This window comes from Fusarium graminearum, chromosome 2, assembly GCF_000240135.3.
Source record: "Fusarium graminearum PH-1 chromosome 2, whole genome shotgun sequence".
In the NCBI taxonomy this organism is placed as follows: Eukaryota; Fungi; Ascomycota; class Sordariomycetes; order Hypocreales; family Nectriaceae; genus Fusarium; species Fusarium graminearum.
The window spans coordinates 4,060,286-4,087,153 of NC_026475.1; the positions used below are offsets into that span (position 1 = coordinate 4,060,286).

Below are 26,868 nucleotides of genomic sequence, written 5' to 3' on the forward strand. Positions count from 1 at the left end.
ACCAGCCTATAAGCTTAAGTACAAGGTATTAATTAGACTTGCTGAGTCACAGAAATAAGCAAAGTGTCCGGTGAAAGCCAACAGATATGTGATTTATTTATGTTCTCATGCTGTGTTCTTGTCTTGCAGGGCTACTCTTTCAGCTCCAGCAGCCACCCGTTGATCGTCGTATTCTTTACCTGCATTGCATTAACTTTGTATTGTATCACTTCCCGTTTTGTTACGAAGTTATTTTGAGGCGTATTTGCCATGTCGATCTTTAGAGTATGGCGTTTCTGTGAATTGTCGTGGTGGCTTTATTGGGAAACGCCCACGAACAAACGGAACACACTCCATCTATCCCCGGTTAATTACTGCATTTAGGATTCAATAAGCAACCAGTCATGGGTTATGAATAGATGACTGTCTGCAACCAATTTTGATATCCCACCAGCAACTATTTCCATGTCTGGTCAATCTCCCGAAAAGCTTGAATTGGAATGCTGCAACGAATGGCGTTGGATACGAGACAATCCAATGCATTTAGCCGGCCTTGGAGTAAGGCTTGACCTCGTGGGAGAGTTTGGGCGGGTATTCAGGCCGGGTATTGCAAGATACAGAGATGAGATGGCTGGTTTCTCCAATTTCCTATCAACTCCCCGCATAGCTATCATGTCTCCAACTTGACTTCCGATGTTTCGACGCCGTGTACTATAATTCTCTTAGTCGGGCCTCGGGAATGAGCACAAGCAGTGCTCTTCACCTGAGACATTGTTTGAATCCAGGTGGATATGATCTATCTCAGTTATCACGGCATGTAATTCCCTCACGTTAGACATCTAGACTAGACTATACAGTCACCAGCTAATTGGTCATGTTGATCATCGAAGATGTGGTAACATTGACTCGGATGAAGCCGAAGATCTGCACCTATGTAGTCTATCACGTGGTCAAAGGGCTGCGTCGCACTCCATCAAGTTCAAGTCATGCATTAACTGTCAGCTCGATGTCTCTCCAACATGATGTCCGATGCAGTCTCTCAAAGACTGAATTATAACCAGAGTCATATCCAACACGTCCATTCAGTGGTCGGGACCGACTTAAACATTTACCTCATGTCACTCTGCACATCAAATACAGCATGCGACAACATCAACCGGTGGGAAGTATTTAGAATTAAGATCTAAGTAATACTATTCGCGGGAATGGTAACTCAATAGCCACCCATCTCCTTATATACCCTCACTCTAAGCAGTGATGACACCAGTACCAGCCTTGGCCTTGACAAGCTCACAAATGCAATCAGCAGAGTCAACAGTGTACTCGTAAGGAGGCGTAAACTCCTGCTCCTGAGTAATAGCCGGCTCACTGTTCTCAAACAGGTTATCCTTCTCAACCGCGAAGCCATCCTCTCGAGAATCAAGGTTAGTGATGATGGACTTCTTCACGTTGACAAACGCAGTCGCTTCAACCAAAACCTTGGCGCCCATGCGAGAGTTGACTCCAGACGTGGGAAGGTCCTCGTAGCAGCTGCTGTAGATGTGCGCGGTTCCAAAGCGGATGGAAGGGGCGCGGCTGTTGATGTTGCTCCAGTAGTTGTGGTGGTATGTGACGTGCAGTTTACCAGTATCCTGGGAGCCGTTGTCGTCGCTGTGTCCGATCAGGCTGGCCTTCCAGTGGTCGACGAACTTGTTCCATGAGAAGGTCAGGAAGTCGGAGCCACGCTTGGCGTCGAGGAGACCATCGAAGTAGTCCTTGTCGCCGGTGATGCCCTCGGATGAGAAGACGTTGTGGTCAATCCAGATGTAGGTTGAGCTCTCAATGTCGATGAGATCCATTTCCTTAGGGGGGTTGTGCATGTTGAGGTTTCGCACGATGACGTTGCTGACCTTCTTGATACGGAAACCACTGTCGGTGAGACCTAAAGTAACATATGTTAGTATATGTCCCTTTGCGCAGAGTTAGTGTTTACTTACCAGAGTTGGCACCGATTCCAGCGATGGTAGTGTCGCTGGGGACTTCCATGATGTCGCAGCCGCTAAGCTGGCCATCAATGTGGATAACGCCACTGTTCTTAAGAGCAGACTTGAGCTCCGAGCAAGACTTGACGACAACAGGCTCACCAGAACCTCCAGTGGTACCATCTCCATAACCAACAAGCTGATCAACCTTAGCAGCACCACAGCTACCTCCAGCGGCAGAGCCAGCATCAGGAGCAGACTCAACAGGCTTCGCAGCTGTAGCCTCGGGTACAGCAGAAGCAACGCGAGTAGCAAGAGTAGTAGAGGCGGGATCTGGCGCGGGAGCTTCAGCGTCACCGCCGGCGGTGTACTGACAATCGCACTCCTTGATCAAGCTCTTCTTAGAGCAACCAGAAGCCCACTCGGGGACAGACGAAGAATCGTTCACGTCGGCACAGCCAGCGACATTGGCGGCGACGGACATGGCGCACGCATTGGACTTGATGTTGGCGCAGCCAAGCACCGCAGGGATAAGAGAGATGAGAACGGATCGCTTCATGATGATGATGACTTCGGCACGGCCGCTTTAACGATAGACAAGGTAAAGGAATGAAGGTAAAAAAGACAAACTGATCAAAAGAATGGATAGTGAGGTATCAAAACATGCACATATCAAAAGAAGAACCAGATATATATAAACAAATGGATCTCCCATCATCCTCCACGATAAAGAGATTAACAGAGCATCCTTAAAATTAACTCTAATGGCCAGGAGCCTCACTCCTTGGATTATGTTTGGAGGACAGCAATATTCCCGCCTGGGCAGCCCAACCAACCGACCGCCAAGAGAGAGGTTCTCCATATGCTGTAGAGAAACAGTGGAAACAATGAAACGTCTGGGCAGTTATCGCTGAGCAAGCGACTCTTGGCTGTGTTTCATGATTGCAGTTTGGGCTTATTACCGGACTACATGACGTGGAGCTATGCTTGGCTTAAGAAATGCTGCGTTGCTTTAGACGCCTATATAGGAAGTTGACTCGAGATTGACAAGGCAATGCGCGCCGGATTACTACATTAAGAGAACTTTCATCCCATGTTGCCAGCCTTATATTCTTCCACCTGAAGTACGACCGTATAGTACATCATGATAAATGTCCGAGACCCCGTCAAGATCCACACTTGAAGCAATCCCTATCATAAAACCGATCAGCTGATGGGGGATGATAAACCAACTCCAGCGCGGCTGTCCCGGCTGTAAAGACATTGCACTTGGTAGTATCCTTCTCGAAGACGAAACCCTTGCATTCAGCAATCTGCAGACACTCAAGAGCGCATTTCTCCAAGGTTCCTGTGACCTTGATCAAGTAGCCGTCGACCTGTTTGGATTGCGCCGCGTTGCTCACGCCTGGAAGACCGCAAGTAACACTGTCACTTAGAGAAGCCACGGGTATGGCGCAGACTGTAGGCTCGGTTTGTGGGGCAGTTGATGTAGCGACCTCGCTGACAGCAGATGTGGTTCTAGTCGCAGCAAATGTGGTGACAGGTGCTTGGTCAACAGGACGGGTAGAAGTCTTCATAGTCGTAGGAGCCTCGGTAGGCGGAGGGAAGAAAGAGACACTCTCTGTTCCAGTATGTCCTCCCCGCGGAGGCTCCTTGCACAGCCCCGAGCAGTCAAAGCATGCATTATCGTTATACCACACATTACTGCCATCGCGGAACCTATACCCGGCATCTTGAAGAGATGTGCTAAAGAACTCACAGCGGAATGTATCCCTGTTAAATGCCGAGGACTTGCAGTTCTCGAGCTGCAAGCATGTCTCCGTGCACTGGATCTCAGACGCCTGCCGTGGCCAGGTATCGGTACTCGCTGAAAAGGGTTCTCCGAGGGTGACCTTTCCGTTGCTATGACAGGTATAGCCAGTAACTCCTCTTCCGTTGTTACCAATAGGCCACTCGCCGTTCTCCTTGTATCTGCAGCCAGCGTTGTCACTGAGAACCGAGCAGCCCAGCTCAGGTGGTGAAGGTGTAGGATCAGTTTCTTTCTCGCCGCATACCTTGCAGGACATGCACTTCATATCGTACCAAATAGCATTGCTACCGGAGTTCTCATCGACAGAAGCATCCTCCAAGTCTGACGAACTGAGCAGACACTTGAGTCTGGGCTGGCTATCGTCAAAACCAAAGGCCAGACATTGACGGTCGGTTTTGCAAATGAGGGCGCAGTCTTCGACGGAGCGCTGATTGGGACGGTCGTCGAGGCCATATCCGTAAGCGTCAATGAACTGGGGCCAGCCACGCTTTCCACATAGTGCCTTTGATGGAACCGGGTTTGCAGTAGAGCAAAGCCCTGGGGATGGAACACCGTTGGAGCAGATTGAAGTCGTGGCAGAAGGAGGTGCGACAGTAGTGGTTGGCGCAGTTGTTGTCACGACGTTTTCGTTCTCTGTTGTGCCTGCCCTTGTGGTTGCTTCGACACTGGAAGTAGTTACAACAGCCGGCTCAGCAGTTGTTGAAACAGCGAGAGTTGTCTTCCCATCGACAGGGCATGTCCACTGCGGCATGTTATCAGGATCCTGACCACGAGTGATGTAATCAAAGTAAGCATTGCCCGTTCCACAAGCATGACAGTCCATATCGTAAAAGAAGCTATATGCATTGGCAGGTTCCGCTACCTCAGAAGACCTAGCATCATACAGACTACAGCTTCCAAACGTAGCTGAGTAAGACTTGCAAGAAGGATATTTGGCGCAAAGATCACGGCACTCGTTGGTAAGACCACAGGCTCCCCTTGTAGGAGCTGTGAGGAAAGGCTTAGCGCACGCTTTGGCTACACCTTGAAGTTGAGTACAGGACTTGGCAGGGGTATCAGCGTTGACGTTGACGCAAACAGTTCCAGCAGGCTGCTCAGAACACTGGTCCTCTTGAATGCAGGTTTTGTCGTAAGCCCAGGCAGCGTCAAGGCCTCCGTTGGTAGGTATGTCAGCCAATTCCGTGGCAAAGAGGTTACATGTGCTTGCGCAACCACTACCCGAATAAAGCCATTCGAAACTCAGACACTTTGTGTCTGCTAGACAGAGAGCAGCACATTGCTCCTTGGTGATCTTACTACCGCCGAATCGTTTGTAGCCCTGCTTACTGCTGTATGGCCTCTTGGCGCAACCTCGACCAGCAGCGCCAGCTCCCAGTTTTGCGCAAACTTTGGGGCCGGATGGGGTAACTTCGTCGTCTTTGCCTGTGGGAGTAGAGGATGGTGCAGTTGTCGAAGCTGTGTCGGTTGTCTTTTCGGTTACTGAAGCTTCTTCTGTGGTAGAAGGCGCTTCTAAAGACTGGGTTGTAGGGGTGTCTGATGTCTCGGCGTCGCTGCTGGTCGTAACAGCAGTGTCAACAGGAAGAGCCGTGCTGGTCTGAGCAGGACCAACGGTAGCCGCATGCTTAGAAGTAGGGAAGAACAAGGAGATACCATCAACCCGTTCATCACCGATCTTGTTAGACACAAACACCTGGTCAAAATAAGCTTCTGCAGAGCCCCCATTGACACAGACAAGTTCAAATCGAATCATTCCCCTGTCTGTCGTAACAGCCATGTTATCGACAAACTCGAGCCACTTGTTGCCATCACCACTAACAACAGGAAAGTAAGGAGTTGCTCCGAATTGTTCGCCGCCATAGTAGCCGTCAATACGGCATGTATCGGCCAAATCGTTCTTAACGACGGAGTACCAGAAGCGAACGGTGTATTCGCTGGGCTCTAGCTGTTCAAGCTGCTGCTGGATCCAGGGGTTCTCGGGGGGTGTTTGTCGCTTTCTGGTGAGGCCCGTCTTGAGCTGTACACAGTTTCTCTCGTCACTTTGGCCTTGATGTCCGGGGCCTTGGAGAAGCTTGGCATTACCGCCTGCCTGGAAGGCGTAGATACCGCCGTCAGCGGAGGGATCGTAACCTCCAAAGTCACCGTTGGTCACAGCATTGGTGATGATGATAGGACCTTCGGTAGTTTGGGAGGCTGGTGCCGACTTTGTTGTTGTTCCACTGATGATGGAAGTGGATTGTGCTGTTGTGTCTACTTCAAGAGATAAGGAAGGCTTGCATTTGCCTGCCGCTGCAAGTTCAAAGGAACCTGCAAAGGCCAAAGCCACGAGGGCAGATACTGAGCGCATCCTATAAGTAAAGAACGGATAAGCCAAAGAGAGGCTCAAAACGAAAGACTAGACTAAAGACAGGTGAAGAGATAAATGCTTTCAGCATTGAGCAGACCCACGATATATACCACCATATCAACGTCCGCCTCTCCCGGGGACCCTGAGTTATCGAAACCTGACCCCTGACATTATTGGAAATTTCCATCAGTCTTGGCCATGACCTTTTAGACCTGTCTTGCGGGTTTCTTGCGGGTTTGTTCAGCTGCTGTTCAATAGCTCCGCTGTGGTTTCCTTTTTCGCTTCGAAACCGGGTCTAGATTGGGTTGGTCTGGGAGACTATTGAACGCCTCGTGAATAAGCGAAACAAGAAATAGTTCGCCGATAAATATTGCTCCGACTGAGTAGCATGTTCGAGAGGGTTTCTGTTATTCCCGCTGCCGTTTTATTTATCTGTTGGAAATGCCGAAGCCCTTGATTGATAGAGCCTCGGGACGTATTTTAGGGTCCAAGTTTTGGTGTCACAGACCCCTGTAATCTCCAGGTGATAGATGAGTGCGTCTAAGAAGCAGCAAGATTTCTAACGTAATGCTCAATTCTCTTATTTGATTCAGTTCAAGGAGTAGGGAGACTACATGCAATATCTCCATAACGTCCTATCTATGATAATTCTTAGGCTATCTAAATCGAGTAATGCCTCTTAAAAGACTTGTCCTGGCCAGGCGGGTTGCATAAAAACCGTGACTGATTTAGTAGTCAACATAAATATTAGATCACTCTTAGTGTTTATGTAGCTTAAGAGTGGTCTAATAATCTCATCTGGGTTGCTTCAAGTCCCTATTATTTTGCTACCCACCTGCCTGGATATGTTCTTCTGTATCAGCACTCTAGTCCCAGCTTCATTCCGCTCATATTCCGCCCCCGCATCCCCCTCATACTCACCTCAACCCCAATCATCTTCCTTCACTCATCATCAGCAACAACCTCACACTCGCTCAATAACTACAAAAATGGGCACAATCTCTATAAGAAAGTTCATCCGCTGGCTCCCCGACGAACCCAGCGAACCAACAACAACCCTCGTAATCACAAGCCCACGACTTAAACGCTTCGTCGATCTACGGATTCTATTGCCAGACAATGGCTCGACTGACCAAAATGGTGCAGAACGATCGATCTTGTACTTCCAGGGTTATGACTAACACGTACCCAGACATCCTACCCTTTTCCCGTCTAGACTGGGCTATAGCAGGTACAACAGTGTCAACCCAGAAACCAGACCCTTCAGGTGCTTTGACTTCTCATTCAACCTTTATCCAATGGATATCCTCACGTGAACTGGGAAACGACGCGGGCTTCATGTATCCGCAACCCGGCGAGGACCTCACTCTTGAAAAAGGCAGCATGGTAAATCCGGACACGGGCATTGACACAGCGTATGAAGAACTCTGGCACGATGCTACGCCAACTGCTGTGCCAGGAGAACCAGACGTCAGAGCGTTGGTTCTGCAGACTGAGGATGAAGAGAAGGGTGTGAGAGGGTGCGTTGTAAGGCTGGGAAGGTATGCGCAGGGACTGATCAGGGTTGGTGAGGAGATTGCGTTGGAGAGGTGGGAGTGGACGGAAGGTGGATGGAAGAGAACCGTTAGGATGGGCGACGAGGAATTACCTATTGAGAAGATCTTGGGTGAGGAGACGTTGGATGAGGATGATAGTGTTGATGTTAGTGGAAGAACATGGAAGGTTATTGAAGCGAGTGGCAAGACCACTTCAAAGTAATACTCAAAACAGACAATCTAGCACATTGAATCACGCAAAGGACGTTAATCACCGTGAACGAAAACTCTCAATCCTTTCCGACGAGAGCAAAATCTATTCTCTACACTCATCGTGTAGCAAGACCTAACAATTAGAGACTCCTCCATTCAAGCACAGCAATGCCCTTTATAACACGCCATCTTCCAATTCAAGCCTCTTTCATTCTAGCTTTCCTCTTGATTTTATCTTTCGGTCTTTTAGACGATTTCCATCATGTCTAGACAATCCACCGCCAATCAAGCCTTGCAAAGTGCAGCTTTTGTGTATCTCAATCCTCCTCTAGGTATTCTTGAACCTTCAAACCCCGCTCTAGGGACATCCTCGTCCCGTCATGCTTATTGTAAATGTTGAAAGACAAGCATACGTACAACCTCGTATGCTGCGCAAACGCAACGCCCATCCATGGTCGAAACAGTAATAATCAATTGATCCGCTTCCTCTATAAGTCGAGGTCTTGAACATAGCACACGCAATCGGTAAAAGTGCAAAATAAATCAGAATGTGCAGCTTAAACAGCCCAGCTGCCTCGTCGTTCTCGAACACCCCATCCAACAGGGTCCATGCTGTCAAGGTTGGGATGCTGTCTGGCCCACTCCTTGATATAGGACTGGAGAGCATGCCAACGGGGACATCTCTGGTCACGAGGCTTATCGTTCTCGGGCTCAACAAGGTGACCTTGGGCAAGTTGCTTTTCGTCATCCTTCTCGAGATCTTCAATACTCATGAGACTGATTCGTGAGAGCTCGCCATCAAAAGCGCGAGCCATAGCAGGGTAGCCTAGAGACAGGTAGTTGTAAACTTGAGTAACGAAACTGTCGTCAAACTCATGTTCAATCTTATCTTCCCGCTCCGCATGTGCTTTTTCTTTTTGCAGGCGCTCATTGATGCCATGCAACATATGGAGCCCCTTGGGAGGACCGGCCCGTGTCCGGCTATCTGCAGTACCATTCACTTGACCATTGGCTGTGCCATTGATGGAGGCAGGCTCGTCCGTAAAAGGTGGAGAGCTAATATGCGAGGCATCACCGGGTGTGACCACCGGCCTGGGCGTAGCAAGCATTGGTGGGGCATGCAGGTCTGCTGGCACCAGGTATGGATCGTTCGAGTCTGATCTGAAGCAGTAACCTCGCCAGAGACCATTCTGTCCCGAAACATCCCGGAACTTCTCTTCGCTGTGTCGTTCTGCAAATGGATGATCGGGTTCGAGCTTGGTCTGCTTGGGAGAGGGACACTTTCGAAAAACGAGGTCTTTGCCGAGCATTGGAGGAGTAACACCAAAACGCTTCTTCTGGGATAAGGGAGCAGGCGATGCACGTCCGTAGCCTCCGAATGGTCGTCCAAAGGGCCGGGCAACGTTGCGCGACGCAAAACCGCCGGTGTCTGGGGGTATTTGTGAAGATTTGCCAAAGGGAGTGTCTGCGGATCCGACGGCCGGTGCCGATGGAATAAAGGGCATGGTAGATTCACCAATATGCCGGGATGCTGCAGGTGCAGGCGATGCGGCCTTGTTGCGTTGCTCAACGGTCAGATACGACTCAGTGTCAAGCAGCGGCATATGCGTCTCTCCAATCGGACCACTGAAACCAATCGATGAACGCTTGCTAGGACTATCACGGGGCGTATTGGAGGTGGTCCACACCGGATCTGGGGGAAGTTCAAGGTCCATCTTGTCGAGTTCCGCCGTATCGGTTGTGTCGTTTCGCATTATAGTATCCTCTTCCTTCTTAACTGCCGGTGTTTCTGGCTCTTCAACCACAACATCCATCTCAGGCTTCTCATCGATGGCCATAGCATCATCCTGTTGCTGTTCCTGCTTGGACTCAGCATGCTCTTGCATATGCTTGTGCCACCAGCCAAGATTGCTATCGGACGACTGTCGCCGCGCATTGTTATTATGGTGTTTGCCTGAGCGGTTATGGTGCTCGTGAACAGGAGAAGTGCTCTCGGGGGATTGATCGCTTCCTGAACTCTCACGGAAGTAGAAATGGTCTACATTTCCTTCGCGCACGTGGCTGTTGGGGAAGGCAGCCATAGCAGCTTCCTGCATCTGGCGCTCTGCCTCCTTTGCAGCGATCTCAAGGAGAAACTGGACGACATTTTCGTCTTCAGACTCGCGGCGTCTGGGGCCGTTTGAGGGAGAATCGTGGGCATCGTCTCGTCTCCTTCCGCGATGTTTTGTGGCGGTGTAAATGTTTCTTGTGTAGGGAGTGATATCGGTCTTGTCGCTAGGCTTGGTCGCGGGACCAGCATCTCCGACTCTGCGACTCCTGCGTGAGGATTCAATCAACTGGGGAGCGAAACGTCGTTTGGGTCGAGCCTTCTGGTGCAGTTCGTGAAGACCAGGGGATGGCGAGCGAGGAGAGGGCTCCGGTGTCGGTTCTGGATTGGGTCGCATTGCGTTTTGGTCATTCGTGTTTTTGCTTGATCGACTTGTCGAAAAGGTAGTCTCAATGGGCTCTGGAATAAACCGTCGCCGAGGTTTCTCTGGCGTGGTCATGATGGAAGAAAGAGAAAAGACGGAGGGAGGTCAGGGTTCGGATTGGATGACTCGTGCGCCGGACTCGACTGGGTTGTACTTGGTTCGGTAGGTCTGCTATTACGTTGCGTTGCTTCGCTTTGCGTTGCACCTTGCCTGGCCTGTGATAGAGGGGCAGGGGCGGACAAAAACAAGTGAGTAATGCTTGATTTAGGCTTTGGACAAGGGCGACTGGAGAAGTTGGTCTCGGCAGCAATAAAAATAAAATATTGCAGAGGAGTAGAAAGGATTTAAAAATATAAGATGAGAGAGAAAAGGTGACGATAGGGATTAAAAAATGTGATGGTGGTTTGCTAAAGTTAAGTTAGGCTGGTTGTCTTTGTGTGGTGTGGTGTGGTCTCGTGTAGTGACGACGAGACAAAAGTATGGTGAGAAGCGGTAGGTAGGTTTGAATTAGAAAGGTATGGAGACGAAAAGAGAGACCATCTGGGTGGGCAACTCTGGGTATTTTGGCTTTAAAGGGTCATGAGCCAAAGCATGCGATAAGCCTGTCCTGCAGTGGCCTGGTCTTGGTCTTGGTCTTGGTCTTGGGTCTTTTGGTCTGGTTCGGTCTGGTCTGGTTTCGGTAGGCAGTGGCAGTGGTACATGGGGTAGATTAATTAATTGATGAATGAATGAATGCTTTGATCTCTCTGTCTCTCCCATGTATGAGACTACTGTACGGATCAAATCGAAAAATGGCTGGCGTCCGACGCCGGCGGTCACAAGTTCACATTTCAGTCAAGGTCCCAAACCAAACATCCATGTCATTCATTCATTCATTCGAGTTCGGTCAGTCTCAGTGTATTCTCAATGGATACCGCCACAAAACTATCGAATCGCCGAGCGCAAGCCATCATGCATCCATTTCGGTACCAACCTATTCTTCTAGATAGTCAAAGAGGGTGAATTGAATTGAATGTCGACGCCAAGTGAAAAAATAAACCACATGGACAACTCTGACTATTTCTGACATGCCATCTCTACATCTGACGACCTAGGTAGGGCGGACTTCAGTTCCCGAGGTAAAAACAGAGTGACAGAGAAAAGAAGACCCCTGGAACACAAGGAAAAGGGTTCTGCACCAATGGAGCTTGTCGCTTGTCGCTTGTCATACCCTGAAAGATGATCTCAAGGGACCTGCTGTAGCTGGAGTGGGTGGCGATGCTGATCAACATGTGCCTTGAAAATGGGACCATGAGTATCATCGTATCTGAAAATAACAACCTCCTTTTTTCGCTCCTGAGCTGGGCTCGGATAGATACTCTGCAACAATTGTATCTTGACATGAAGCTCACGATAGTTGGTCCACGCAATGCCATTACCCCAGCCATCAAAGCGGATTCCCCGTGGGAACCATGTCTCATTATTTCTGTCACCAAAAGCCCAGGCCAGTTCTTGGTGGGGGTGTCTTGGAGTCTCATGGTGGGGTTTTATTAACATGGGGAGGGAAGAGTAGACATACAGTGCACGATAGACGAGAGTCAGATTTATACTGTGCTCAAATCATGATTTTGGGGCGAGATAACAGTCTGACTCAGGGTCTACAGTACTTACCTCTTCAACTCACACAGGCTGATGACTTTTCCCTACAGACTCAGATTAATTACAAGCGCAGCAGCCGAAGACGGCTCCCCACGTCCAACAATTCCAATCTAACTGTGACCAGGTGCTTGATGATCTCATACCATCCCTATAATAAGCTGTGCGATAATAGACATAACCTGATACTGATACTGTACCGTCCACGACACGACACGAACAAACAAACTTGCCTACGTCTGCTCGCCACCCGCTTCCGCGCTCACCGGGGGGCTCCTGTAGTGTTCCCGCCCGGCCCCGGAAGCCGCAAGCCCCCCGGAAGGCCGCTGAGGAGTCCTCTGAGTCTTGTTCCTGCAGTTGTCGTCCTCACCGACTATTTACAGAGCATCCATCCACTATCTTGGAACCAAAGTGAAGCGAAACTCTGATCCATGACCACCTTAGTTACCTACTCCGTACATATTCTTGTACCTACAGTAAACGACGACTCCATTTCAGTCCAGACTAATAAAGTGCAGAATAAACGAAAACTAGACATGCACAAAACTTCAAAAGAGGTGAAAACGAAACAAACTCGACTTGAGGCCAAAGAAAAAGACTCGGGATCCTGCAGTTGATTCGTGGCGAGTCAAAGAAAAATGGCAATGCAGTATGTAATAGCGAAGCCATCAGAATGAAAATTCTCTCATTTCTTTCATCCCCACGGATACCTGCTCTTTCTTTCTCAGAGATGGGTGGATGGTATTTTCCACTGTAACCCTCCATCGTCAGGTCCGTTATCTCTCTCACTGGGCGTCTTCACACCATCCCACGGAACTTCGCTTAAAAGCCATAGAGCCTCAAGAGAACAAAAAAAAGCCCCCTTTTCTCTTGTCGCTGTGAGATCTGATTCCCTCCCTGGTGGTTGCAGTGCAATGTACAGCCAGCCGTAGCTAGATGCAACCACTGTTGAGGTCTTGTGTTGCACAGCAGAACAACGCCATAATTGTTGTGTATTCCGTTGAGAAATAATAAAGGTCTCACTCAAAGTCTCTGTCTTCCTTGTTTTTGTAGGAGATAATCTGAGACAAGTGTGAAATGTGCATGGCATCAATTACGTGTCATTCTTATTTTTCTAAAAATGCCAGCACCTCTCAATTCCATTTTTTTTTGAAGCTATCGTGATCAAAGTTCAATAATAGAAACATTGACTTTTTTCTTTTAGTGAGTTTAACTAAAAATCCCCCACGCGACACATTCGTCCCATCCCTTCCGATGCGCTTGTTTGCTTGCTGCATGCATACGCACCATCAATCTTATGCCGTCACATCCAAGACAGCCACTCATTCTCAACCCTCCATCACGATACGATATCATAAAACTTGCTCCCAGCGGCTTCCGAGAGCGACCACTTTTGAGAGACAACATCTGACTGAGCAATGCTTACTTTCAGCAGCCACAGTAAACCGTTGCATTCAACAGTTCTTCTCCACCGCCACCAAATATGCTGTGGAACCACGGGACAGAAGCCATTACCAGTTTCATGTCCATCACCGCCATAAACAGTTGGTGATGCTCGTCTCCAGGTACCTTGATTGCAGTGAGGTACAGTAGGTACATAACCTTGTTGATCCCCCGCACTCACCGCATCCATCCGCCCTTGTTCTATCCCCGGAACCGTTCCTGTACACGGGACCCTCTGATGATCAAGGATCTTGACCTCCGCCATTTCACATCACGATAGAAACAAACTTCCGCTTTTCTATGTATCGAAACGCAGCTCTTTCTCCTGACATTGCTTGGTTAAAGTCTATCCCTGTCGAAACGATGCGGCTCTTGTTATCCTGAGCCCCGGTACTCGGGTGCCATCCGCTTCTTAGCCCTTGCCCGTGCTTTTATCCAAGTTATTATACGATTCGGCCTTGCTTTTGACGGCCCCGTAGAACCAACATCTCGATTAATTGACGAGATTTCCTTGCTCAAGCAAGACGTCGACGGCTAGACACACACATGGATCTCTTTGTCTCGTAGTGCTACTACTTCATGCACACCGCTTGCAGACTGAAACCTTGGTGTTTCTTTGTCTTGTTGTCAGTGTTGCATCGTACAGAGCCTCCATGTCATGCTGGCTCAACGTTTCTTCGTCAGCTGGCTTTTTACCCTTCAGGCCTCCCTTGTGGCATCTCAAACCATGGCAACCAACCTTGTGCTTGTGTTATTGTGTATCACTTCAGCCATCGTGGTACCCCAGATGGCATCCCACTGTCTCACTTCCCCATCATTGATTCTCCGAAGTCGGCTGATACCGCACTGCATTAGTCTTCCCACCCAAGGTACCGTACAGTGACATGCTACATGCAAGCCTCCAGCTTGGCTTTTCACTTCACAGCAATCATTGTCTTCTTTCCCCTCGGATCTCAAAGGATCAACTCCACTCGCCATGTGCTTCGATACGTTCCGTTCGCTTGAACTTTGTTTGATCCCCTCCTCTCTCTTGCCTGCCGATGAGCACCGAAGCGGCTTCAGCCCTAGATTTAACTTTTTCGTACAATCCGAGCTGATTGTCTTTCTGGAATGAAGGTCTGTAATCTTGGCCAATAATGGGTCTCCAAATTGTCGATCGCTGGTAGCGGATCATAAAGGGTCTTGTCGCGTGTGTAGTTGCATCTTCACGACGTCAGTTTGTTATCCCCGAGTCGTGCAGCGAGATCTGCAGGTTGTGTTTCACTTGCGCGACTCGTCAGGTTGATCTGCTTGTAATTTGCAGCTAATACGATGCAGTCAGCGGAAATGCTTGACTTTTGTTCGCTCTCCAGACCTCAAGAGGTCCAACAACTGAGCGGGTTACGCGCAAGAGAAGGTGAGTTTATGCTATCTTGACCTACAATCTTGAATCATTTATTTATGTAACCCAAAGCTTAGTGGCCAGCTTTTCAATTGCCTCTGGCAGCTGCATTTAGAGTATTGTCGTGTGATATCAGCGACCAGTAGCAGCTGCATTCGTTTGTGATGCGACAAGAGACTGTTCTGCTCTGTAACACTATAAGACAACAAGCGACACAGGTGGTGGCAAATATCTATTGTCAATCGTAGATCCGAATATGAATTGCCCAATATGTCATTGTTTGTGGCGATCTCAAACTTAGCTGACATCTAGGGAACGCTATTGCTTTTGTGATCGTGGTGTGGAAGCGGCTGTTTCTCCAACGCCGTGTCCAGGGTAGCCTAAATCAACCACATACCATGACGAGCATAGGTTTTTTGGACAGTATTCCCTGGCTTTTATAAACTGATGTTCAATCCAATTTCTTTGGAGCATATGGCCAATGATGTCGCTGTGTCCTTATGGTGGTTTGTTAATGTGCAGAACGGTGATATCACGACGTCGCTCAGTAAAGCGCTTGAACGTAACCGTTCTCATAAACTGATATTTGACTAGTGACAATCTACACAACAAGCCAGATGCCTTGACAACGAGCCAATGATTTTGTATCGGAAAACACATTGTATATTAATAGTTCCCAGTGAATAAAAATTGACCAGCACGAGAGCTGGTAATTCGTGAGTGGTGAAAGTTGATCTGCACATATTGGCTAATCCGCGATGAAACGAACATGAAAGCCAACGCGTTTCTCAACCGACTGAAGCTGCAACACAGGTATATATATGGAGCTTGGTGTTTGAAGCCCAATTATAGTTCCTTCGAGCCCTTGACATAAAAAAAAGGCTGAACGGACATGCACAGACAGCCACAGCACCAAGGCGCAACGCCCTCCGACATTGTCCGCCAATGAAATTGGACAGACACATCCTGAAAGATTCTGGAAAGACTAGTAGTTATTCCCAAAATGCAACAAAAGATTCTAACCATTGTCAACTTCTTCAGGAGAGTTCCACCGACATCTGGCCCAGGCCGGTCCGATAGAAAGACCTGCCAGATGAACGCATGAAGGGTTCTGTCGAGCTCGTGCCTGATAAGCTACACCTGTCTCAATGTGGTATGCGAAGCTTCCTGACCTTCCATGGCTTTCATATAAGGGGTCTTTAAGGTCATTCAAAGCTGTGATTGTACTGCGTGTAGAGAGTGATTAGCAGAGAGCGCCCGGATAGATGGCACATTCTTCCTCACATACCCTGGGCTGACTTATGAGAACCAATTCAGTAGCGGCGGCATTTTGAGTCGAAGTCTCTTGTCTTTGGACCTGATAGGTTCGAGGACTCAGGAGGTTTTTAAATCCTTGGTGGTAAACAACCTCGTTTCCCTCTGTGTTCCCTCCTTACAACCCTGACACCGTCGAGGTCTTCAACCTTGACTATCTGTTCATCGGTAATGCTTGCGGATAGCTACTGCTTTGACGCAAAAATACCTTGATTGTTCTTCGGCCATAGTAGAAAATAATCTGATCTGAAGTGTCGATTGTTCTTTTGATTTCAGGGTGATGTGATTCTATAGTCATCCGTCAGGGAGAAAGAGTTGTGGCTAGTCGGCAGTTCTGTCGGAAAGAAAGACCAAAACGCACTTATTTATTAACCTTAAATTAGCGAACCTTGTGCAACCAGCGGCGATCACTGAGCAGAATGAAAGAACTTGACGGTATCCCGAGGTCTCTGAGAGTTCCGCCGATATCTAGCCAGGCTAATCCGAAGGAACGACTCTGCCAGAAACACACCAGGGTCGATATGCTTGAATCACTTTTCGATGAGCTGCCTCTCCATTGGTACTCCTAGGCAGAAATCGCCATGCTGCGTTGTAACTTCCGAATATGAGACCCGGCTCGCTGGCGGACATCTGCTGGACCAAAGTCCATCCAGAACAAAAAGATATAAAAACCAAAAAAACATACAACAGCGGGGATTCGCTGGTCGTCACCGACCCAACTACTAATCCGCCCCTTACCAGCTTATCTATGGGAGAGCGGACGGGATCCCGAGTTCTCTGATAGGTATGGTCGTATGTGCTGGAATGTTGATCAAGATTGGTATATAAGATCGACCATGATGGTCAAGCTGTAAGCTATCTCCCATCAACGTTGAACTCTGCAACAAGCTGAATAATCTGTATTTCTCTTATAGTGTAATCAGAAATAATTAATAATGTTACATCAAAACCGCTCAGCTTACCAGTCGAGGTCGTCATCTTATGCACTCAACTCCACGACTTGGTCGTCATGATAGCAAAATGTCATCACCTCAGGCGTCACTCCCATTCTCTACCCAACAAAGGTTCAGGGTTTCGTTTTGTCAGCGGGTTTTGAGAAGGATAAGGTAAGTCCGCTAATCCCAAGGAGGCAATTATTTCCCACATGGAAGATCCACATCTGTTCGCCAAGAACAACAGATGCAACCGAGATTTGGAATCGGAACTGTAAAGTAAATATGTATATCTTCTTCTTGTATCCATGGCTTGAAGCTTTAGTATCGATATTCAGAATATAACGTTTTGTTCTCGCTTTTGCTTCTTGTCTAGAATGGCAGTAGACGTTATGAGCCGACCAGACGAGGAAAACACCGGTGTCCGAGCCGGAGATGGAAGCCGGGATTCGTCAGTTGATGTTGAGAAACTAGGCCGTCAACGACCAGAAGTGTTCAAGTCGATATGGTCTGAACTAGGGTTTGGGTTCTCTGTATTCTGCTCCATGCTGTTGGCAGTAAGTTGTATCCCACTCAACCTTCTTCTAGACAACGCCTGTAGATACTGACATCATCAGGAATTCTTCGTCAGTGGATTCCATGTTATCCTTCCACCATTGTCTGAAGAGCTCGAAATACCTGCTGCGTCGCAGACATGGCCTTCAAGTGTTTTCTCCCTCGTCACAGGAGCCATGCTGCTTCCTATGGGTCGACTGGGTGATATGTATGGTGGCTATCTCGTGTATAACGCTGGTCTATTGTGGTTCTTTCTGTGGGCTCTCATCGCAGGCTTCAGTAAGAACTACATGATGCTGATCTTCTGCCGAGCTCTGCAGGGTCTTGGTCCTGCTGCGTACCTACCTGGCGGTGTTATGCTGATGGGGAAAATATACCGTCCTGGACCTCGAAAGAACCTCGTCTTTGCTCTATATGGTAGCTTCGCACCTCTCGGTAGGTTGAGTGATGTATCCAAATACGTAGAATACCGCTAATATTAGTCAAGGATTCTTCTTGGGCATATTTGTTGGTGGTCTATCCGCAGAGTTCCTCAATTGGAGGTGGTACTTTTGGATTGGTACTATCATCTTTGCCGTTGTGTGTGGAATCTCACTGGTTGCCGTCCCCTTTGACTACCGCGATCGAAAGGTCGATATCCCCATGGACTGGTGGGGAGTTGGAACGATTGTGCCGGGCCTTCTCCTCATTGTTTACTCTCTGACCGATAGCTCTCATGCTCCCAATGGTTGGGCGACGCCATACATCATCGTGACATTGATACTGGGCGTCATGTTCCTGACAGCAGCATGGTATGTTGAGACCCACAAGGCTCAAGTTCCATTACTGCCGGCCGACCTCTTTGAGCCAAAGGGTATGAAGCGTTTTTTGGCCGTTCTCTTCATGGCCTTCGGTACCTTCGGACTCTTCCTCTTTTACTCGAGTTTCTACATGGAATTGGTGCTGCACAGATCACCGCTCACCACGGCTGTCTGGTATATTCCCATGTGTGTAGGTGGTCTCATCATCGGCACCGTAGGAGGCTTTACACTGCACTTCCTTCCAGGCCGCGTGTTGCTTTTCATCTCGTCCATGGCCAATGCCATCTGCATGTTGCTGTTCGCCCTCATGCCCGAAAACCCAAATTATTGGGCATGGGTATTCCCTAGCATGGTCTGCTGTACTCTCGGCATCGATATCACCTTTACAGTCAGCAACATCTTTCTGACGACCAACATGCCGAGCCACCGACAAGGACTCGCAGGTGCTTTGATCAACAGTGTCCTTTTCTTAGGAATCAGCTTCTTCCTCGGTATTGCCGATATTGCTGTTGCAGAGACGTCAGAGCTGGGGCTTCGAAAAAGTTACAAGGTGGCATTTTGGCTGGCATTTGGTGTGGCAAGTATTCCTTTACTATTTATTCCGTTCATCAACATCGGGTCTGCTAAGAGCGACCTTACAATGGAGGAGCGGCAGAGATTGGAGAACCCACAACGGTCAACGGAAGAGCCGGAGAGGGATCGAGAAGCGAAGACTTCAGCATGAAGTATATCTCGGCTGGTGGATAGTTCGGGGATTGAGGACCCAACTTTGGAGCGATGAATAATAGGGCTGCATTTGATACAAAGCCGGCGTTGAAAAGAGCGGGTTATTTGTCTACAGTCTATATCACGGATAGTCGGTGGAATAATATTACTTGACATATTATCGAAGATCGAGCATTGAAATTAGTCAAGGATCATTGGTAAGTAAACAAGACCCTAAATATCACCGAAATTGAATAGCAGACCTTACATATTGCATCGGAACGGGACCACAACTGCCGCTGTCGTTTCACACGAACCATAACTACCAACCCGGATATGGGATAAGATGCCGACTGTAACAATAAACTCGCGATGTTACTCTGCCATTCGGAGCGCCTTATATTCCTTATGCTGAGTTTTCTGTTGTTTCTTGTTTACGGTACCCTTCATTTTAGAGTAGCAGTTTGCGATGCTGAGGACCACATGCCCCTGCATGAAATGACCAAATCGCAACGTTTCCCCTGTGTGTTCACTCGTTTGATTAGCAAGGATTCAACGTGGGTGCCAGGGGGTCATGGACGCCACAGAGTGTGTTTTGTGCAACAGTGGCTGGCAAAGAGGTGGTGAAACCAGTGGGCGGCAGATAGTGCAGTTGTTGAGAGGGGGTGATGTTGGGGTAGGAGGTTTATCGTTTTCTTGAGGCTTAGCAACGGTTGGTGATCAATAGAGACGTTTCGATGTTGAGACCGCTATAAATCGATCCCTGTCGAAATGGCCCAGAGGTCTGGTGTGCCCATTAAAACCCCTGTGGATGATCGAGATGTTGCAGCATTCTTGGTACTGATAAGACAAGATGTGACTTGGCGCTGATTCACTCGCCTTGTAAGGTGACCTTGAGAGCGGCACAGCAAGACATGAGCTCAAGGCTGAAGCTTGGGATCGTCATAGTTGACCAATATCTTGGTTTGCTGCATAATACACCGTACTTTGGTAGAGATCCATTGCTTCAGCCAAGCCATGCCTCCGGTTTATGGAAGGTAGAGCGGAGTCTAGCGTTAGGGGGGAAAACTGGAATAGAGATGCATGTGAACCTATGGGAATGTCTGCAAGCCATGAGTTACAGGGACTGCAAACCTGGCTAAAGGTGGGCTCCGGTAGGTAGAGTTGGCGTTTGCCATGAAATCAATCCTCTGCCGCTTCCGGGGAACAGACGCAAAAACAGGGCAGAACGTGGCCCAAGATGGTGGGTATTGATCCAATTGAGTTTTCGACTGGGCAAGACTATTGGATGTTTAACAACAGCCTCTTTTCTCAAAAAGTGACTTTGAACACGTCCTTCTTGTTGATCATGAAGAGAGAAAGAATCTGGGGAATAAACACAAAAGTCTCCGCAAGCGAAACGTGGAAAGTAAGACACGCCGAGAGAGAAAAGTCTTCTCTTTGTTCGTTTCTTTTTTTACCATGTTAAATCATTGGCCACTGCTAAGAGAGAAGGATGATTTGTGTGGATACGATGAGGTTTCTAGGCGGTTTCCGATGCTTGTTAGGTTACAACGATCGAATAATAGGTAATAAAAAGAGAGAGAAAGACCCATAGTTTGCATCGCGATTCAGGGCGTCTGTCATTTCTGACTTTTTGTTCAATTCCGAAAGGAAACGAGTTGCTTTTCGCCATGATCTACCATGTAGACTTCATCGGCTATGCTGATCGTGGAAGTGCCGTACTTGTTGATGCATCTTTCAGCTGTAAGCCTTATTATTTTCCGGTCCAAAATATGCAGTGGCTTGCCTTAAGAGGCATGTTAAAGTTAGGCTTATTTATCCAGGCGGCTGCAGGTAAAACGAGAGTTAATTACAGAGAGTAGTTTAGTGTAGAGTAGATGTGTGTGACAGACCATGATAATCTACCAACCCCATCCAAGAGCTCACTCTTGTCTCTTTTTTTATTTTAGAGTTTGCCATTATTTACTTTCCCCTAGTCAACAACCGACAGCTTTCTGATGCAACTGTACGACTCAAGTAGAGAGAGAAAAAAAAGAGGTCTTGACTTGGCTTGTTCGATGAATTTGTCCCACTTGAGTCAAACGGGCGAAATAAACAACTTCCAACTTTTTTCCCTCCTCCTCCACCACGACGACATCCACTCTCTGTCTCTCTCGCATCAAGACCAATTCTTTCTGTCTTTCTTGTCCAACAATCAAATTTCCCTCTTTTCGCTCTCGTTACCTGCTTTCGTACCACCTTGACCGACCCTTTATTTCGTGCTTTGCTTTTTGTACGCTTTGGGCTTGCGTCCCGTCCTACCTGAAGATCAGACCGTGCACTGCACTTGTCAACACCTGGTTTTGGTTGGTTGCTTATTTTATATTGATTTGGTTCAGTCAAGCTGTTGCAAGCCAGTCAGTCTCTTGTTACACTGCGTATACAAATGCAAATGCGAATGCTCTCTCTGTCAGGTACGGTCTCTTCTCTGATAGCCACGTTTTCCCCCTCGTCTCGTTTCATCTCATCTCATTTCACACCTGCTGTCTGTCTTATGTTACGGGCCTTTCCGCTTGTGCCTGGCTTTGGCTCGGCATGTACCTGGGATCATCCTGTCTTTCCATGCGACGTGCCCCGGTTGGTAGCGAAACACCAGGATTACCTTACCTTGGCTTGTGCACGCTACACTAAAACTACAATTTGATGAATCGTCCTCTTTGTCAGTGCCAGCCTGTGCTGCACCACAGATGCAGAGGATCATATACTTTTCAGTCATTCCAGTCTTGTTTTCTATCCAAATTGACTTTCATTCCCCTTACTTTCCTTTCCTTTCCCGCTTTGTTCCCGCTTGTACACAAGCAAGGATCTCCTTCTAATATCCGTCTTCCATTAGGCTTTGGTATAGTCTAATCCTACTTCTAGTCTCTGCCGCGCTGTCTCAATAATCTCGACAGCTTCTGGAGTGTTGCGCGTGAACCCCTCAATCCTTGACACCGGTTTCCCGCTATCACAAAGCTACTCTCAAAATTGCGACGCCTGCAGCCAGCTATCTTCGAACTTCACACCGACTACAACTCACTATATCATGGGATGCTCGCCCGTGACCTGACATTACCACACTTCCAACTGCAGCTCGATAACGACTGATTGTGCATTCGCTGTTGTGCTGTGCCGTTCAGAATCGGGTACTTTCTACGAATCTCCGCCAATCTTGTCTATTTTCATCCACTTGCTTGCCTGTTCCAGCGCAATCTGGATGCACGCCGCATCCTTGGTGATAAGAATCAACACAAAGGCGCCAGTTTCCCTGTCTCGTTCGGTTGGTGCAGGATCGCATCGACTTGCACCCTCACCAATCAGTCATCATGACTCTTTCAAAGGCGACGATATCCCATGACGGCCAAGAAATCGATGAGGCCCCAGACGCATCCCTCCTCCTCTCTTCTCCTCTTTCAACTCCCCTCACCACAAGCCCGGAGCTGGTCTCAATTCAGTCGCTGGCCGACCAAAACCCGACACCACTTAGCATGATGGACGACTCATGTTTCCTCGACATTGACAAGTGCATCTCAACTGGTCTTGAGGCGGGCAGTGTTAGTGCTCCAGCTAGTGTCGACAAGACCGCAGCGACATCCAACCAATCACCGTCGAATTCAGTGGAGTTACCTGCTACAACTAAAGATCCCAGCACCCACAGCCAGCACAACGCAGATCTTCCTCGACCTAAAGAGACTGCAGATGACGGAAACGCCGAACCGACACGTGCCGCTGACGATGGTAATGTTCCTTATTCAACTGGGAAGGATTCCAATTTACAATCAATTCTAGGTGGTCAATCGAACGACAAGTCTCAAGAAACCACCCAAACAGGCCATTCAAAAAACGGTGCATCGCAAGCGCAGCCAAAAGTCATTTCGCCGTCTGCTTTAAATACGACAGGCTTGTCCTCCCAAAATAGCAACGCCCCATCAAACGCCGCCGACCCTGCTCTTGGTTTCAGGGGCCTTCATTCCGATCAGCACGAGTATCGAATAGATAGTTCGACCAGATATTACAGTCAATACGAGACCGCTTCAGCACCCATAGGGCCCTCATCTGCGGGAGCGCTCCCTGCGCGAGGGACAGCCACAGCACCCGCACAGACAAGCAGCCACTGCACTGCTACTCAAAGCGCCACCCGGGTCATGTCCAGTACCACCTCCACTAGCAACAATTCTGTACCCCCTGGGCATCAAAGACACCGCAACGATCATTCCTCACACGACAACGGCTTTCCTCCCTCACACAATACATCCCTTTCTTCTCGGTCAAGCGGCATCAAACTTGATACAAGTTTTATAAGGCCGACGCCAAGAACAATCGTCCGCACTGCGCCCGACTCTCCATCCCTTAATATCAAGCATCCAACTCCCGACATTACCTCCCAGGCACGATCTGGAGCCTACGTTGGTAACATCGCCCAACTCGAAGCGACTGCCGAACGACTGTCTATGACAAGTTCCATCGACGATGCGATCCGAGATTTACACACTGAACTAAAGCGATCCGACAGTCGACGTTCTTCTATTCTTGCTGCCAGTCTCAAAGCCTCAGGGTCTATCGACGATTACTCCAACAATCCCGGTTCCGCTGTCGAACAACTAAGACGACATCCATCCATCGCTTCCTCCATCGTTTCTACCAACAACGCTGCACGCCACGGTGGCTATTCCCCCGCTGGATACGTACTTTCTCCGAACCACTCCTTTACCGGGCGACTCAGATCAGGATCCAAGAACTCGGCAGGCCGACCAGACTTTGATCTCGATACCGTCTTATCACGACACGGCCCTGGCAAGGCATCTGTCAGGAGTGTTCGCTCTACAAAGGTTTCCCTTGCCGAGATTTCAGAATCCGAACCTATTGCCCTGACCCAAGACGTCCTCGACATGGCTGACAAGGCCCCTGCCAAGAACCCTGAGGGCGACTCCCTATTACCTGAGGAACTCCGTGACGCCAACATGCCCGCTACAGATGTTTTCCAGAACATGATGGGAGATGATGACTTTATGGATGCCACCAAAAAGCGCCCGGCAAACACTGGTCACCAGGAGTCCCGAGATCCTCAACGGCCCGGAAGTTCGCACTCAGACACAACCTTTCAACAATGTCAAGATGCGTTTGGCGATTTCGATGGTGTTCACTGGGTTCCCGATCAAGATGATCCTTACGCTCCTCCGAACGATGGAGAGCCCCAACCTCAACACCAAGCTGCACACCGACCCGCCCCACGTCCAGACATCCGGCCCCAATCGTACATGGACCCTGAATCGGGTCAACAGATGCTCTACTACCCAGCTCGTGTCCCTGCTATGCTCAACTTGCCTCCCAAGCTCTCGAACAAGCCCAAGGCCAACGAGAGGAACAAGCGACGCTCCCAGGTTATGAGTGCTATGTTTGACGGTGGCAGAAAATCACAGGTTATGGATGCTCCAGCTCCAGAGCGGGATACAACTAGAGACTCTTGGCTACCCGATCCTCTCGCTGGTCACCGAGCATCATTCGTTGCCCTGACATCTGATGAGCTTAGGGAACTAGGTCAACAACCAGATCCAGCTCGTTCTGTGCACTCAGAGCATGATGCCGCCCCTGCTGTACAACCTGAACCCACTGCCGATTCGTCGGTTGAAACATTGAGGCGTCCTCAGAAACTATCCAAGAAGAATCCTGATGACCGAAACACGAGAATGTCAAATCTGCCACCTCAACTGAGAGCAAGTGCCTACTTTGATCTCCCCGATAACACACAACCAGATATCGAAGTCAAGGACGGATCAGCAATGGCCACCCTCGAAAGTATCCTGGACGCTTCTGCCAATGCGCCTGTCAGTGCATTTACCGATCACGAGCGTGCCGGCAGGCTCGGAAAGGAGGTCTACGGTAAGGAAAAGAAGCGTGCATCGGTTGCTCCATCTGCCGCTCTCCAGCCCGAGCCTGACAAAAAGCATGCCAGGAAACGCTCTTCATTTTTGTGGCTTGGCAAACGTCACAGCCATGTCAGTGATGACAACAAGGATCAAAAGGCCCAATCCGAGTCTGGATTGGGACCAGTCAACGCAGACACAAACGCTGCTGAGCACGATGGCTTGGCTCGCAGCGTAGATGGTCGCGGGGACGGGCACAGTGATGATGAGCAGGGTGCCAAGGACGATGATTCTGATGCTTCGGTTGAAGAAGAGGGCTACCATGGGCCCCCAACAACACTACTTGCTGAACTCCAGCTACGTAAACAGCAGCAGAAGGAGCGTACCCAGCGAACATTCCCGGGTGGTATGCACGCAACCTTGTTGGAGATGGATGCTGTTGCCGAGACCCAGAAGAAAGCAAGGAACACCAAGCGTATCAACCTGGCCTGGGAAGAGGGCCAAGCACAGCCTGTCGACGAGAACTCCGACGATGAGGATATACCCCTAGCTGTCATCGCAGCCCGCAACCAGGGCGCAAAGAATGTTATGGATCTCAACCGCCCCATAGGTTTGATGGAGCGTCGTGAGATGGAAGAGAACGAACCCCTCAGTCATCGTCGGGCCCGCCTCCATGGCCAAGATCCTCGATCTATGGTTATCACCAACCGACCAAGCATGAACAACCTCAGCGCTAATTATCTTCCTACAACACCTCACTCTGTGGCTCCTCACTCTGTGCAGAACGCATCTCCCGAGCCCGATGATGAGTTCGAAGGAGAGACACTTGCGGACAGAAAAAAGCGCCTTGCTGCCAAAGAAGAGGCCGAGAATTTGTTGCCCAAGGCCCGAGCTGTCAGTGGTGCCTTCTCCATTGAACTTCTCAACCAATTTGAGGATCCCGAGAAGAAAAAGAAGGAGGAAGAGGAGAGCAAGCCCAAATCCGGTGAGGAGGAAACTTTGGGTCAGCGCCGCCGTCGTCTGCAAGCTGAGCGTGAAGCTCGTGAACGGGAAATGAGCTTCAACCAGCTGAACGCAAGTACCGAGGAGCCCCCAGTGCCAGTTCCTGGAGTCAACGGCCACATGCATCAGATGTCGAGCGTTCTTTCTGCCCATCCTAAGAGGAGCGTGAATGAGGCTATGGCAGAGCGCGAGCGTCTTGAGCGTGAGAGGAGACTAGTCAGAGAAGGTGACGCGAGAATGGCAGCCTACAGAAACCAAATGCCTCAAGCTTTGGGACAAGCCGGCAATGCCAGTTCTGGCGGTTACCGTGGCGGTACCTTCAACAATGGCCTTGGTGGCCAGAACTCTCAAGCTGCTATGTCTTCGCCAGCTCTTCACACCCAGATTTTCAACCAGCCAGCGCTCAGCCATCGAAAGAGTGCCGTATTTAATACATACGGTACCCCGATGCAGCCCGGTATGAGCGTCTATGGTGGGAACATGATGCAGCCCGGTATGCAAATGCCTGGTCAAGCTGGCCCTACCAACAGAATCGAACAGTGGCGCCAGGGTGTTCTCCCTTGAGGAACTTGACATGCCTGTTTCAACCCGAAACAGTTATTGACCCAACCGAGAGACAACTCTTAAAAACACAATTTTGTTTTAATACATTTGAGGAAACATAGAAGACGGGGAACAAAGCGCATGGCATGGCTATCGATATGGTGTTTGGTGTATTTTGATAGAGGACTGGAGATAATGGACGGTATTTACATATTCAGGGACTTTGCTTTTTCTCGTTCAGCATGGCACCTAGCATGGCATGGCGCTGGAGATACTTGAGAAGCTGGAAGGACAGCTATTTTTAAAACAAAGAAACAATTTATTCATTCATAATCTGTCTGTTTCTAGAATTGTATTCTG

At 49.0% G+C, this 26,868-nt stretch overlaps 8 protein-coding genes and 1 non-coding gene across 9 annotated transcripts; 3 read left to right on the forward strand and 6 right to left on the reverse strand.

Moving 5' to 3' along the window:
- Positions 1-1,226: 1,226 nt before the first annotated feature.
- Positions 1,227-2,424, reverse strand: FGSG_04430 (uncharacterized protein; the record flags this gene model as incomplete). The annotated part of the gene is made up of 2 exons (XM_011322870.1): positions 1,227-1,900; positions 1,956-2,424. 2 exons carry the CDS (start codon positions 2,422-2,424, stop codon positions 1,227-1,229), a joined length of 1,143 nt encoding a protein of 380 aa, XP_011321172.1.
- A 682-nt stretch (positions 2,425-3,106) lies between these two features.
- Positions 3,107-6,094, reverse strand: FGSG_04429 (uncharacterized protein; the record flags this gene model as incomplete). Its single annotated transcript, XM_011322871.1, has 1 exon — positions 3,107-6,094. One exon carries the CDS (start codon positions 6,092-6,094, stop codon positions 3,107-3,109), a length of 2,988 nt encoding a protein of 995 aa, XP_011321173.1.
- Positions 6,095-7,083: 989 nt separating this feature from the next.
- On the forward strand, positions 7,084-7,852 carry FGSG_04428 (uncharacterized protein; the record flags this gene model as incomplete). The annotated part of the gene is made up of 2 exons (XM_011322872.1): positions 7,084-7,264; positions 7,311-7,852. The coding sequence occupies 2 exons, from the start codon at positions 7,084-7,086 to the stop codon at positions 7,850-7,852; spliced, it is 723 nt and encodes a 240-aa protein (XP_011321174.1).
- A 547-nt stretch (positions 7,853-8,399) lies between these two features.
- FGSG_04427 (uncharacterized protein) lies at positions 8,400-10,429 on the reverse strand (the record flags this gene model as incomplete). The annotated part of the gene is made up of 1 exon (XM_011322873.1): positions 8,400-10,429. Exon 1 carries the CDS (start codon positions 10,386-10,388, stop codon positions 8,400-8,402), a length of 1,989 nt encoding a protein of 662 aa, XP_011321175.1. The 5' UTR covers positions 10,389-10,429.
- A 1,108-nt stretch (positions 10,430-11,537) lies between these two features.
- FGSG_12257 (uncharacterized protein) lies at positions 11,538-11,849 on the reverse strand (the record flags this gene model as incomplete). Its single annotated transcript, XM_011322874.1, has 1 exon — positions 11,538-11,849. The coding sequence occupies one exon, from the start codon at positions 11,847-11,849 to the stop codon at positions 11,538-11,540; it is 312 nt and encodes a 103-aa protein (XP_011321176.1).
- A 1,438-nt stretch (positions 11,850-13,287) lies between these two features.
- On the reverse strand, positions 13,288-13,656 carry FGSG_12258 (uncharacterized protein; the record flags this gene model as incomplete). The annotated part of the gene is made up of 1 exon (XM_011322875.1): positions 13,288-13,656. One exon carries the CDS (start codon positions 13,654-13,656, stop codon positions 13,288-13,290), a length of 369 nt encoding a protein of 122 aa, XP_011321177.1.
- A 3,108-nt stretch (positions 13,657-16,764) lies between these two features.
- Positions 16,765-16,880, reverse strand: FGSG_20009. Its single transcript, XR_893004.1, has one exon. It is a non-coding gene; the product is annotated as a 5S ribosomal RNA (ribosomal RNA).
- A 530-nt stretch (positions 16,881-17,410) lies between these two features.
- Positions 17,411-19,097, forward strand: FGSG_04426 (uncharacterized protein; the record flags this gene model as incomplete). The annotated part of the gene is made up of 3 exons (XM_011322876.1): positions 17,411-17,575; positions 17,636-18,008; positions 18,061-19,097. 3 exons carry the CDS (start codon positions 17,411-17,413, stop codon positions 19,095-19,097), a joined length of 1,575 nt encoding a protein of 524 aa, XP_011321178.1.
- A 3,328-nt stretch (positions 19,098-22,425) lies between these two features.
- Positions 22,426-26,800, forward strand: FGSG_04425 (uncharacterized protein; the record flags this gene model as incomplete). Its single annotated transcript, XM_011322877.1, has 1 exon — positions 22,426-26,800. One exon carries the CDS (start codon positions 22,426-22,428, stop codon positions 26,527-26,529), a length of 4,104 nt encoding a protein of 1,367 aa, XP_011321179.1. The 3' UTR covers positions 26,530-26,800.
- Positions 26,801-26,868: the final 68 nt, after the last annotated feature.